The sequence below is a fragment of the Leishmania major genome, chromosome 11 (genome assembly GCF_000002725.2).
Source record: "Leishmania major strain Friedlin complete genome, chromosome 11".
In the NCBI taxonomy this organism is placed as follows: Eukaryota; Euglenozoa; class Kinetoplastea; order Trypanosomatida; family Trypanosomatidae; genus Leishmania; species Leishmania major.
In genome coordinates this window covers 465,734-480,000 of record NC_007252.2, presented here as the reverse complement: position 1 = coordinate 480,000, position 14,267 = coordinate 465,734, and the positions used below count along the sequence as shown (strand labels likewise).

General features: G+C 60.3%; 4 protein-coding genes across 4 annotated transcripts; all 4 read right to left on the bottom strand.

The window, feature by feature from the left end:
• Window positions 1-1,953: 1,953 nt before the first annotated feature.
• Window positions 1,954-5,430, bottom strand: LMJF_11_1160 (putative protein transport protein Sec31; the record flags this gene model as incomplete). Its single annotated transcript, XM_001681530.1, has 1 exon — window positions 1,954-5,430. The coding sequence occupies one exon, from the start codon at window positions 5,428-5,430 to the stop codon at window positions 1,954-1,956; it is 3,477 nt and encodes a 1,158-aa protein (XP_001681582.1).
• A 1,547-nt stretch (window positions 5,431-6,977) lies between these two features.
• LMJF_11_1130 (putative 60S ribosomal protein L28) lies at window positions 6,978-7,421 on the bottom strand (the record flags this gene model as incomplete). Its single annotated transcript, XM_001681529.1, has 1 exon — window positions 6,978-7,421. The coding sequence occupies one exon, from the start codon at window positions 7,419-7,421 to the stop codon at window positions 6,978-6,980; it is 444 nt and encodes a 147-aa protein (XP_001681581.1).
• A 1,030-nt stretch (window positions 7,422-8,451) lies between these two features.
• LMJF_11_1120 (conserved hypothetical protein) lies at window positions 8,452-9,465 on the bottom strand (the record flags this gene model as incomplete). The annotated part of the gene is made up of 1 exon (XM_001681528.1): window positions 8,452-9,465. The coding sequence occupies one exon, from the start codon at window positions 9,463-9,465 to the stop codon at window positions 8,452-8,454; it is 1,014 nt and encodes a 337-aa protein (XP_001681580.1).
• Window positions 9,466-10,740: 1,275 nt separating this feature from the next.
• LMJF_11_1110 (putative 60S ribosomal protein L28) lies at window positions 10,741-11,184 on the bottom strand (the record flags this gene model as incomplete). The annotated part of the gene is made up of 1 exon (XM_001681527.1): window positions 10,741-11,184. The coding sequence occupies one exon, from the start codon at window positions 11,182-11,184 to the stop codon at window positions 10,741-10,743; it is 444 nt and encodes a 147-aa protein (XP_001681579.1).
• Between the last annotated feature and the right edge of the window lie 3,083 nt (window positions 11,185-14,267).

Below are 14,267 nucleotides of genomic sequence, written 5' to 3'. Positions count from 1 at the left end.
GTCAGAACATGCGCGAAAAGAAGAACACATAAACGGCATAATCGCTCAAAGGACGACGAAAGGGCAAGAACCAGACAGGTAGACAGAGACGCTGGTGCAGAGGGAGGCGCAGCGCAGTTCCTCACCGCTCTGCCGAACAATACGCAGCATGTGTCCACGTCGCTAACGCAAGACGCAGGAGCAGCGTCGGAGAGGTGGGCCAAGGTTCAAAACAGTGCGAGTTCTCGCATAGGCACCCGCACACCAACACCAGGGCTGAAAATGGCACCGATCAAACACAGCCGGCTCTCTGCTTTTACAACATACGTTCCATCCTCTCTAAGGCAGGCAAATTATACCGTGATGACCGCCTGATACAGCATCCCTGCCGGCTGTCACTCAGCGATGTAACCCCCTCCCCTCCATCTCTCCCTCCCTCTCCCTAATGCGGTGTTGGATTCAGTTTTTTTACGATTTTTGTCTGCTTCTTGTGGCTAAAGCCACCACCTGCCCAAAACGCGGAAACACGCCTGTGTACGGGCACAGTCCACACAGCTGCACGTGAAAACGACCGCACCGTGGGTGGGTGCGTAGTGGGATCACCAGTGACGGACACAGCGCGCAAAATGACGGCGCGCACACATACATATACACAATACACTGCTGCAGCCAGCGACAGAAACGCGGACATCGATGGAGAAAGAAGAAAGAGGGGGGCGGGTGCGGAATATGAAATCAACATCCACCGCGCAGCGAGTACACCAGAGCACACAGAAACACGCACGCCAACCTCCAAAAACAGAGCGACAACGGCAAAGAATAATCGCCACCAAGGAGCGACGAAACAAACGAAGGAAAGAAGAGAAACAGCGCTGACGAGGCCCGTCACATCGAGCCGTTGGGGGGAGGGAGAGCGTGTGAGCTCGCAACAGCACGATATACCCTCAGCTAAACACGAAGGTCAAGCAACAAGCGACAACAAAAAAGACAACACGCAAGCGTCGTCAGGTCGCAACATCTCCGCGCATCGATCTGTTCTACAACGTGTGGAGATGTGCCGCACACGCGCACACGTACACCGACGCGCAGGCCTGCGTTACTTTTTTTTCCTTTGCCCTGCTGAACGACAGGTTGCACCCATGCACACTGGGCGGCAGAGCTCACGCTGAGCGCGACACGTGCATACCAAAACACAGATCAAGAGCGAAGCGACGCCAAAAAATGAAACGGATAGCTCTTCACGCGGCACCACCACCACCACCACCCGCGAAAGCCCGAAAAGGTACATACACACAGATCCATGAATATATATCGACGGAGAAAAAGGCTTCCGTGCATGCGAGCGATGCAGCCCATGACGCTCGTGGGCATGCGCACACCATCACGCACGTGCACACACGGCGCGCATCCGACAGACAGAGGGGCGGAGAAAAATGAACACTGATAATGGGGAAAAAGAAAAAGAGGGCGTGAGAGACAGTGAGGCGAGGGAGCACACACCACCACGCCGAGTCACAACGAGAACGCAAGCCCCCCCCACACACACACACACATCGAGCAGAGCGTATTGGCGCTCCACACGTTGAGCAGCTGTGCAGCGATCAAATGCGCGCGTAGGCTTGTCTGCGTTTGAGCTTGTGCGGCTGCCGTCAGAGCAGAGAAGGATAAGACGACCGCAGGTATGAGAAGTCCGTAGACGGCAGAGAAAGAGCTCTGCAGCCACAGAGCGTTCGCTGCCGCCCTCCTCTCTCGCCCACCCACTCCCCCTCCAAATGACAAAAAAAGAAAAGACACGAGACTCTTCACCCGAGTTCAAACTTCTCCAGAACGCGTCCACACTCATACGTGCTGCAGCCTCCTCGTCAGCAGCTGTGAATACGACGGCACTGCACTAGGCAGGCACAGGCTTGCAGCACACAAAACTCAGAGACAGGAGGAGTGGGGGTGGCATGGTAAGACGAGCCAGCGCACTGCTCACAGATAGCAAAGGTTCCCGAAGGCCTGAACGGCACCCGCGTACCGCTGCGCCAACTGCGCCCACGCCTGAGTTGCGCTCGGCGTGCCGACGTTCGCGCAAAAGTGTACCAACATCTGCACAAGCCCTTCCGGCAGCATCCCTTGTTGCAGCTGGCGAATCACCTCCACCGCCGCCTGCTCCACCGCCGCACGCCGGCGTGGGTCCGCGATGGCGGGGATGACCTGCTGCAGACGCTGCACCAGCTGGCCGTGCAACGGGGACGCGAACTGGGCAGGACTCACGGAGGCGAGCAAGGAGGCCGGGTACTCGGCGCCGGCAGCCGATGACTGAGGCGGCGGTGGCGGTGCGCTGCCCATCGTGAGCCGCGGAAGGCCCGGCGGCGGGGGCTGCGGTTTCATCATCGATGGCGCTCCTCCGCCGTAAACGGCATCTGAGCGCTGCTGCGGTGGTGGTGGCGCTGCTTGGTAGGGTACCGACTGTGTCGCTGGCGGCTGTGTCGGTGGGGCTGTCACGCTGTACAACGAAACTGGCTGCGATGACGCCTGGGAGGCCATGGCGCCGGAAGACGACGGCGGTCCTGACGGAGGAGGTGCAGCGGCGGCTGGGGCGGCGCCAGTGGTCGGCGCTCGCATCGATGAGTAGGAAGAAACTGGGTGCGGCATAAGTCGCGGTTTTGGCTGGCCGACGACCCCGTTCGGTGCAGCCGAGAGCGGGTTTGTGCGGCTGGGCGGGAGTGCGCTTGAGGAGAACGAGCTAGTGTCCGATGCACTCATCCCCATCGAGGCACCGCCAGCGGACGGCGGGTGCGGCCCGATCGGCGACGGCGCTACAGGTGCACCATTCACGCTATTGCTCACCGGTGTCGCGTTGCCGTACACAGATGGCCCGTGCGACGGCGGTGGTGGCGCGGCACCGGAACCAGGCATCAGTTGCGGCCGCAGAGGCGCGCTACCACCCGGTGGTGGCGGGAGTCCGCCGGCGGCTGATTTGTGGGGAAGAAGGCTTGGTGGGTGCTGAAGCTGCTGTGGCGGCTGCGAAGCCGCGGCCGGTGCACCCATGGGCGGCATGTAGCCAACGGCTGGCAGGTAACCAGACTTCGGCAGCTGCGGTTGCCCTGGTATCGCCATGGGGTTCACGTGGTACTGCGTCTGCGGCGGCATTGTCGGTGGCCGCTCCTGCTGATGCTGCGGCGGCGGCGGGGCTATCGGTTGTGCCTGTGCCTGCGCCTGCGCCTGCTCCTGCAACTCTCGCACTCGTCGCTCTTCTGCGGCGGCCAGGAACGCTTGACACGCCGGGCTCTGTGCGTCAGACACCGGCGCCGGCACGTACGGTGCACCGTTCTCGGGCTGGGCAAGATTGAAGAGGTATTTCATGCGATCGACGAGCACCGTGGCCGTGTGGTCACCGAGGCGGGCGGCACGCTGTAGGTACTGTACCGCCTCCTTCGGATGCCCATCAGTCAGCAGCTTCACGCCGTAGTCGCACATGCAGTGCGCCAAGTACTCGCCGCTCGCCGCGCGCTGCGTGGTCTCCTCTAGCAGAATTGTATCCTGCACAACCTCACGCGAGGGGCGGTTCTCGAGGCGCCAGAGGTCTACCACAGCGTCCACATTGCGTGCACAAACGTAGCAGTGGTAGGAGCCCTCGTAGTTCTGCTGGTCGCGCAGCGCGTCACCGAGCAGGTTGCACGCGTCGGCGAAGCCGTCGCCCACGACGAACGCCACAATCGCAGAAAGCACCTCCTTCCACGGCACGTTCGCCTGAATGAGAGGGCGGAAATCACCGGAGGCGATGGCACCCGCGTAGAGCACATGTCTCTTTTGCGGGTTCACGGCGGCGACATGCGCGATGTAGCGCTGGTGCACCTTGCGCACCATCTCCCCGCCGCTGAGGAAGGCGATGGCAAAGGCGTCGTCGAAGCAATGCTCGTCCATGCACAGGTCCACGGCCTCCTCGATCTTGCCGCTCACAATCAGCTCCGAGGTGCGGTCCTCGTACCTCTTCTGGTTCTCGTGCGAGATGGCGGTGAATGGGTCGTCGTCATCCTCGCCCAGCCTCCCGGAGCCAGCGCCCGCGCCGCCTTTCTTAGAGGCGACGCCCTCGTTGAGGAAGTCCAGGATGGGCTGGCGCGAGTGCTGCGCGCTGGAGAACGCCGCAAGGAGCTCATGATGGGTGTCGCGCAGCCACTGCGTCCGCTCCGGCGACCCGCACGGGAACTCGGCCAGCTGCTCGAACATGCGCTGGTCCTCCGTTGTGTGGGGGCTCATTGGCACGCAATTCAACCTCGACAGCACAATGTCATGCTCGGTGCCAGGGGCAAGGGAGGCAACGGCGAGAGACATGTTGACCGAGGCGCCGCACGGTTTGTTGAGCCACTTGGGCACCGCACCGAGCTTGTCGCCTCCGGTGCTGGACACGTCCTGCGCCGTTGACACGCAAAGAAGGGGTGCAAAAGACGACGTCGCGATGACGGCCGGCAGCACCGGGCACCACTGCACGTCTACGAGGTACTGCCCCACTGGCTGTAGCTCACCCAGCTTCTTGCCAGTGTTCGGGTCCCACCACATGGTGCGGCCATCACCGCCGCATGAAGCCACCATCGACGACTCCTGCTCGCTCCAAGCAAGGCCGGTGACGCCACCGGTATGTCCGCTCATCTCGCGCAGCGGCACCACCCCGGTGCGAAGGTCCCACACCTGCAACACTGGATGTCCCTCGTCAAGTCCCACAACGAGCTGCGTCGCAGCCGTCGGGTTCCACGCGATGGCGGTGATCTGTGCCCCGTGTGATGCCTTGGACACGTTCAGCGCCGTCACGCGGGTAGCCATCTTCAGGTTCCACACGTTCACCACGCCGTTCACGGTGGCTGTGGCAAAGATGTGGGCGTATTTTGGGTGCCACTGAAGGTGGACAATGGCGCCGCTGTTCGGCACGTTCGAGATGACAGACACCTTCGCTGGCGCACACACGCCGCCGGTGGCACCATCCTGCAGCGTCCACACATGCCAAACGCCATCGTCAGCACCGGTGGCGAAAAAGTGCGGCTTCGAAGGGTTGAAGTGGAAGCCGCGCACGGCCGAGCCCGCGTGCTCGCGCACCATCCACAGCAGTCCGCGCGGGTTATCACTCACCTCCTCACCGCCGCCATTCGGGCCGGCGGCGAGCACCTCTGCAGCGGAGAAGATGTATACACAGCCGTTGCCGCACGAGACACCGATGATGCCCTGCGGCCCGGCGTACGGCGACCAGTCGACGCGATGCGCGCGATCCGGCAGCCGCACACGCCCGACAACAGGCAGCTCCGTCTCATCCGTCACCTTCACGTCCACGAGGCGAATCTCAAGAAAGGCGTCGCTGCTGAAGTTCTCGTCCATGGCTCCGCTGTACGACGCGGTGGCGAGGAGGGGCGGGTTGCCCAACACCGCCGGCGACCACGCAAACGCGCAGCATAGCGCCGTGTTCTTCAGTCGCATCAGGGCTTTGCAGCAACGGGCGTGCGGCCTCCTGTGCGTGGCAGCGAGTATGTGCGCGTGTGCGTGTGTGTGTGTGTGTGCTCTCGTTAGTGCCTCGTCGCTTTGATGTGACGCGAAAATCCACAGACGCGACGAACAACAACAACAGAAATGAGAAATGTGAAGTGACCGTTTATGTCTCGCTGCGTCGCGCTCCACCGGAAGACAGCGCCGATCGCCGCTGCTTCCTATCCACCAAAGTGAAACGCGTGCGAGACGCCAGCAGCACCCACCACAGCAGCGACAGCGCGCACACACTCACACAGGGAGAGTGAGTGAGGGAGTGAGGGAGAGGCAGGGTAGAGGAGGAGGAGGAGGAGGAGGAGGAGGAGGAGGAGGAGCAATGACCGAAGCGCTCGCCAGAAATAATAGAAGTGAAGCAAGGAACAGAAAAACAATAAACGGTAGAAAGACTTGACCAGGCGACTAAAACAACACAAGGGGAGACGAGGAGAACAATAAGCCAACCCTGCAACGAGGACTGCGCCGATGCTCAGAAAAATGTACGCGCGAGCAGAAGAAGACGCGCGCACACATATAAATACGTATGCGCGCGTGTCAGGCGGTGGTGCATGACGCGTCGCACAAGAGGATAGAGGTGGGTGCGGTGGTCACGTGGTACGACGCCGCCAATTGTAGGGGGTCGGCATCCCACGTCCAAAGACCGCCACGGAGGCATCGCGCGAGCGGCCGTCCCGTCAGTGAAGAACGGCATGCGGACGTCCAACAGCCCGAGAGAGAGCACAAAAGCAGACAAGGGAGACGAACAGAAAGTGAGCGAGGCACATCAAGGACATAGCCAAGACACAGTCCGCACCGGTGAGTGCGAGAGTGCCGGCGGCGTGCATGGACACCCAACAGGAGCATCGGTCGGTTTGATGGCAGAACACGACAAGCAGTATTTTCCTTGCCCCGCACCCCTCAGCTTTGCATCAGCGACTGCCCCAGGACATCACGTCAAGAAGGCGATTATCGACCAACGAGCCTCCTCCTGCATCACCACATGCCCAAGCACCCCCACCCACACCGACCCTCATCACATCACTCACAGCAACGACGCAGCACCTGCGACGGAGCTGGTGAGTACCGACAAGAGGAACGCAGGTGGAGACGCGGCGTCGGTGCCGCTCGGACACACGCGCACGATGCCATCGGACTCGGCACAGCTGCCCCCTCTCCACCCTTGCGATGACGGCAGCGCACGCTGCAGTCTGGGCAGGGGGGGGGGGTGTCCGAGCCCGCTCGCCTTCGCGCTCACATGCATATTGCTTGTTTGTTTGTTTTTTGGCGGCTTCGCCTCAACTCACATCGCGCCTGTCTCCGTCACTTGCAGCCGACGGCGATGGCGCGCACGAGCGCGGCGGTGAAGAGGCGACGCGTGTTTTGCGAAGGCGAGGAATGATAAAACACAAAAGAACAAAACGCTCAATTCGAAGAAAAAGGAGAGAAACAACGCAAGCGAATCGGCTGGCGCCTCGCAGTCCGGCAGCGGCACACGCACGCGCGGCCTAGTTGCGCTTCGCGCGCGCCGACTTGCGCGAGAACTTGATCTTCTCGGAGCGGGCCTTGCGCGCGGCAGCAACCTTCGCCGTGCGGCTCGCAATGCACGCCATGCGGCGCGCGCGGCGGAACGACACGTCCGCGAGGTCCGGGCGCACAGCAGCCACGGCACGGCTCACATCCGACGCCCTCACGCCAGCAGCATGCACGGTTTTCTTGTACGTCTGCCTCGGTTTGTTGTTGCTGCTGCCGTCCTTCACCGTCACGCAGATCGCACCACCCTTCGCCGGCTTCACAACAGCAGCCTTCTCGTTCAGGAAGCCGCAGTGGCGCTTCGTCCAGTTGCCGTTGTTGTTGAACGGGTCGTTGCTCATGCGGATGCCGCCGCGCTTCTGCAGGAAGCGGCTGTTCTGGCGGACCAGGACCCACTGGAGATCGACAGAGTGCGACATGATTCGTGCGCAGTTCTGTCGACGCACGGCGGGATGGGGTCACAGAGAGGAGACGAGCGTGAGGGGTGCACCGAGCAGCAGCGCGATGCGCGTGGGAGTGGCGCACAGAACGCGTGAGAGGAAAGAAAGGACGAGAGAAAAGAGGTGGAGACCCAGAGAGAAGCGAAGGCGACTAAGCGAAACAGAACGGGCGTCGTGCTCACAAAACAGGACTGCGGTGCCCGATCAACTAAGCGCGCCCAAAATAGAAAGAGAGGGAGACCCGGACGTGCATGGCTCCCGGGACGGGCCCTCTGAGCTGTTATCCTTGCGCGAGACGTAGCAAGCCAGTACGCACGTACAGGCCCGTTCTGCGAGAAGCGCAGCACAGAGAGAGAGGGACCAAAGAGAGGTGTTCGTGATGGCGAGAGGGAGAAAGAGGCGGGGGTGGCAGCGAGCTATCGGGCACCGCCGCGAGAGCAGCGTCGTCGCGCGAAAACGCAATGCTCGTTGTTCCTCCTCCTCTCCAACCCTTTCCCACGCTTGCCTCCTTCTGTCAGCTCGTTTAGTTGACAAGGAAGCAAGGCGGTCGCTTGCGTGGAGGTGCTGCCGCCACGTTGCTGCCCGCTTCCGTTTTTTTTTTACTGCATCTACTTTGAAAGCGAGCGACAAAAAGAAGGCGCTGACCTGTCGACAGCCTCCTCAGCACCATCACACAACCCATTCTACGGTTTGCTGGTAAAAGGCACACCTTTCGTATGCGCCGCGGATAGAGCTCCCTCACGAAAGGTCACAGCACTTGTTGAAGAAACGCCGTGCACCTCGCGCTCGCCAATCAACGGGGGACTGTCCGTGGCGCCCCTCGAACCTCGCGAGAGACTGCACTCTCTCTCTCTGGAAAGAGGACCGGCTAAAATCGTTGCCACTGCACCCCGCTAGTGAGGAGACCGCACTGCCAGTCATCAGTGCACCAGCACACACGCGCGCACACGCACGGCGTCACCTCCACGCATGTCTCCCGTCTCTAATCGAAGCACAAGAAAGAGCACCTTCACACGGGAACCGCGTATTCGCTGCAGCGGAGCAAAATTATCTCGACGTCCTCGATGTCCCTCGCCAGCGACTCCGCCGCATCCGCAGCACTGCCGTCGAGCCACATCATGGGAGCCAGCGGACTGCACGATATGTCCTCGTAGCCGTTGATGATGATCTCGCTAGACACACAGGCAGCACCGCCCTCAAGCCCGCCAGCGGCCCCTACCTGCGCACTGCAAGTCTCCGCGCACGAGCGATGCCCTAGGGGCACAGGAGCCAAGAATGAGGACGGCGGTGTGGAGGCGAGGCACAGCTGGTCCGCGTTCGCCAGTTCCATTGGAACGACGTCCGGAGCATCATCTGTGCATGGGCCCCGTTCGGCGCTTGCCACCGACCCCACGGTGCCGCGTTCCAGGCACGAGGCGGCTACGGTTTCGTCCTTGCTCGGTGGCGAGGAGAGACGTAGGAAGCAAGCAATGAGGGCGCTCAGCGTGGTGCTTTCACACAGGGTTGCCCAAAATTTTGTGCTCATCCACAGCGCCGACAACGCTAGGACGGTTTGGCATACGATGCTCAGCTCCGCGAGTACGAGTCCAGGACAGCGCGGAGACGAAGACGGCGACAGCGCTGAGGCGACCTGCTGACGCACGCGTGACAGATCCTTCACAAGACGTGCGGACGCCGACGTCGTTGGTGAGTCGGGCCTTGACTGGAATGTGTGTAAAGCGCCTGCTCGGAGCGTCTCGCGCAGGTGACGGTGCATCTCCGCCGCCACCGATGCGATACCCATCGCCTCCGCGTCGTGCACCCCAGACGTCACGGTCGGCTGCACGCATGAGGCGGCGGTGGGTGAAAGAGCCGCTGCGCTGTCCTTCACTGCGGGCCGCAAGGCGGTCAGCTCCACGCGGCCGAGTAGAAACGCGGCTGAGTGTAGAATGCGATCTTCTAGTGCACAAAATAGCTCCCACGCGGCGGGGTCCAGCGTCCTCAGCGCCAGCGCATAGGCATCCACAAGGGTGAGGGGCATCATCACCAAAGGATGTGTGAGAAAGCGAGTCACACAGGCGCAGGCGAGAGAGTGCTGTCTGGCTGCTTGCCTGCGAGTGCGTCGGGCCGTAGGAATGCACCTCTGCGGTTTATGTGCAAAGCGCTGCGCAGGATAGTGAAGGCGTGGGCAACGCAAGAGGTGAGCGAGGGGCACGCGGACGGCACAGCACGAACAGAAAGAGCTCCTGGTAGGTTCCCTCGCTTGCTCGCATGAGCAGAGCTAAAGGATAGTGCGTGCCTGTGCCCGCGTAGGTGCGCACTCGCCTGTGTTGTGTGATGTGTCACCACCACCTCCTCCTCGAGTCTGCGCGGTGTAGTGCCTCGAAACAGCGAGTAAAGCCTCGAAAGCGCAATGGCAAGGTGAAGTGCTTAACGCCAAACACAAAGGCAGCGGTGCGTGACGCGTCGCACAAGAGAGATCGGGCCACCTCGTACCGAGACAATGATGCTGGCTCGCGCGAGTCGTGAAACCGCCAGCACCGAACGAAGATGACAGGTCGGGTAAGACACAGGCAGCGGTGCGAGAAACCGAGTGCACGAGAACACGTGAAGAGAGGCGAGAAACAATGGCGCACAAGCGAGAAATCAGCTACTCCAGTGACATGTACAGCACCATGCAGCAGCACAGTCGTCAGAACCAGCTGGCGCTGCACGGAAACGTCGCCGGCAAGCCAGGTGCGCGTGTGCGCACAGCTATGCGTATACATATGTGTGCGCCTCTGTGAGCCAATAATGATTGGCGTTGCACCCGCTTCACAATGGCGGGCTCCAACATACACCGACCCTCATCACATCACTCACAGCAACGACGCAGCACCTGCGACGGAGCTGGTGAGTACCGACAAGAGGAACGCAGGTGGAGACGCGGCGTCGGTGCCGCTCGGACACACGCGCACGATGCCATCGGACTCGGCACAGCTGCCCCCTCTCCACCCTTGCGATGACGGCAGCGCACGCTGCAGTCTGGGCAGGGGGGGGGTGTCCGAGCCCGCTCGCCTTCGCGCTCACATGCATATTGCTTGTTTGTTTGTTTTTTGGCGGCTTCGCCTCAACTCACATCGCGCCTGTCTCCGTCACTTGCAGCCGACGGCGATGGCGCGCACGAGCGCGGCGGTGAAGAGGCGACGCGTGTTTTGCGAAGGCGAGGAATGATAAAACACAAAAGAACAAAACGCTCAATTCGAAGAAAAAGGAGAGAAACAACGCAAGCGAATCGGCTGGCGCCTCGCAGTCCGGCAGCGGCACACGCACGCGCGGCCTAGTTGCGCTTCGCGCGCGCCGACTTGCGCGAGAACTTGATCTTCTCGGAGCGGGCCTTGCGCGCGGCAGCAACCTTCGCCGTGCGGCTCGCAATGCACGCCATGCGGCGCGCGCGGCGGAACGACACGTCCGCGAGGTCCGGGCGCACAGCAGCCACGGCACGGCTCACATCCGACGCCCTCACGCCAGCAGCATGCACGGTTTTCTTGTACGTCTGCCTCGGTTTGTTGTTGCTGCTGCCGTCCTTCACCGTCACGCAGATCGCACCACCCTTCGCCGGCTTCACAACAGCAGCCTTCTCGTTCAGGAAGCCGCAGTGGCGCTTCGTCCAGTTGCCGTTGTTGTTGAACGGGTCGTTGCTCATGCGGATGCCGCCGCGCTTCTGCAGGAAGCGGCTGTTCTGGCGGACCAGGACCCACTGGAGATCGACAGAGTGCGACATGATTCGTGCGCAGTTCTGTCGACGCACGGCGGGATGGGGTCACAGAGAGGAGACGAGCGTGAGGGGTGCACCGAGCAGCAGCGCGATGCGCGTGGGAGTGGCGCACAGAACGCGTGAGAGGAAAGAAAGGACGAGAGAAAAGAGGTGGAGAATGTTTTCGGCAAGGAGACAAAACAGCGAGGCGCCGCACAGCTGCGTAACCGTGATGGAAGGGGCTCCATGGCTAGAGGGGTAAGCGCATGCGCCACACAGTGTGGCGCGGCGGGTAAGGGCATAATGAAAAGATGGCGGCACATTATAGCGACGTGGAGGCCGGGTGCGAGAGAGCGCACTCGCGGTTGAAGCCTTCCTTTGTGCGCATCTATCGTTTTCCACACAACGAACGAAAGCATAGACCGAATCTTTCAGCGACGGGAGCCGCACGGTGCACTGGAACTCTGGCCGTGAAGCGCAGCGCCTAACATAACTCGGATTTGGCACGTGCTGCTGCCGCCGTTTCTTGAAGCCCGCGTCCCTGCAGCACATCCCCGCCGCTGCGAAAGACGAGAGCAGGCGCAGGCGGGAGAGGATGGAGACAGAGCGAAGGAAGCGATGGAAAATGAAAGAGCGCAAGACCACGCGTGCGGGGCCCCCTTCGCCTTCGCGCGCCACCGGCGCTCTGTTCCGCTACGACTGGTGTACGCCGTACTTGACCACTGCCGCATCACTGCTCTTTTTCGTCGTCTCGTACACCGTTGTCTGCGTTTCCCTTCGTTTTTCTTTTTGTCGCCGGGGAAGGGGGGGGGAAGGGCGTCCGCCGCTAACACAACGAGAAGGATCATCGACATCATCCACAACATCGTCAGGACATCATCAAAACAGAGAGACAGAAACCACAAATGTATGCAACAACACACCACGAAAGAAACGCGCCCCGCAGAGAGAAGAGGAGAGAACAGAATAGTAGAAGAGCCGGAGGGCCACTCACGCTCACGCGCACACACGCATTGCCAGGCGAAGGACAGGACAGGCTCGAGCACTTCGCAGACAGATAGAGCGAGAGAGACGAAGGGGGGTTGAAAATGCGCCGCCAATGCAACATGCCAACACATACACACACACACACACACATACATGTATATACACATATACATATATACATACATGTATACACACACATGTATATACACATATACATATATACATACATGTATACACACACATGTATATATACATATACATATATACATACATATACATATACATGTATATACATGTATATACATGTATACATACATACATATACATGTATGCACACACATACACACACACATACACATGTATACACACACACATACACATGTATACACGCACACACACAGAGAGAGAGAGAGCAAACTACAAGGAGTGAGAGCCAGTAGGAGAGTTGAAGGATGGGTGCGGCGCGGATGCCGGCCAAACTTCGTCCACAGGCAAGGGAAGAGAAGGCAAGCGCAACACAAATATAGATATAATAGCGAGAAGTACCCGCAAGGCAGCGATGAAGCCATCGCATATTGCGCTGCCGTACACATGCATGCATGCATGTGTGCAACGGTCTTCCGATAAGGTCTGAGGTAAGCATAAGGAACCAGAGCGAACACATTCCGTGTCTACCGGCTTTGCAGCCGAACGGAAAAGAAGAACATGGGGCAGGGGGTTGTAAGAAGAAGAGCGCACGCACGCATTAGCGGGAGCGCGCAAGTCAAACTGCACGCCACACGCATCACAACGACTCACAGGGCGCGCACGGACGCACTTGGCGTATGTGAGGAGCTCGTTGATGATTCACGGTGGAAAGGTTACAAAGAAAGAGAAAAGAGAAGGCAGTCAGAGGGGCTATGAACAGCACCTTCTCACCACCAACCTCGTCTCGCTCTTCGCTACTCCTGTACTTGAAGGATGTAGCAGCAGCAGCAGAGAAGTCCTCACCGCTGGCAACGGCGAAAATAAGAAATCACCATGCACCCCTCTCCCGCCTGCGGATGTGTAGCTCTCTGCGTGCCACGGTGAGTAGGTCGGAGTGAGTGCGCTCTGCGCGTGTGCTCGCCATATATAGGCGACGGTGCAGCAACAGTCAGTTTTCTTGTGCATGTATGCAGGCTACCAACGTTAAGCGTCGATTCGTCTCCCTCGCCCTTGCTCGCTCGTTGGTATCTCCCTTGCGGCGCGGGGCTTTCACCCACCACCACCACCACCTTGCACCCTTCAACGACGTCGCAGTCCGCCGCAAAGTGGGAGGGACGGTGCTACGGGTCAGTGCTCAGTTTCCTCTGCCTCTTTTGGAGCTGCCGCTATTTTCTTTTTTTGTCGGTGGTTCGCCTCCTTGCGTGCCCGCTCGTGCGTGTTTCGCTGTGTGTGTGTGCCCGTTACTCTTGTCCTCTCTCCAGTGGTGCTGCAGCTGATGTGCATGCGGGCATGCTGCAGACACACGGCACCACATCAGACGCAGACACACATACCCATACATGTGTACTTACGCGCACTCGCATCGCTTTCAAGCCCAGGGACCTCTGCACAGGCGTCGTCTCTGTGGTTGTGCTGTTCCTCTCTCCATGTTTTTTTTTCGCGTCCCTTCGTCTTGCCGTCCACCGCAGCACCGCCGCCTCCGTTTCGCTCGCTCGCTCCATGGAGGTACGTATGTATATACACGTGCATTGTGCGGCTCACATATCCACCGGCTTCGGGTGCCTCCCTGTGCGTGCGTGAGCTGTGCCAAGAAACCGCGTAAACCTCTCCTGCTTGCTTCTTGCCGCGGCACATCCTCCCTGTAGGTGTGTGTGGGTGTGAGTGGGTGGGTGCGGTGCCGGCAACTGGGCTCGGCTCACAGCGGTGCAGACACACAAAAAAAACGGGCGCGCACTCGTGCACGCGTATCACAGAACGACATCGCCATGGATGCTTGCCCGCTGTTCTGGCTGTGGAGCCCCCTCCCTTCCTCCCCACAGAGGAGCGACAACAACAAACAGCGATCACACCGACGCACACGCACGTGCTCTCAGCGCCGTCTCTGTCGATCTCTCTCGGGTTTTCATCTGCTTGCGTTTCCAGCCCGCGTCCTCGCT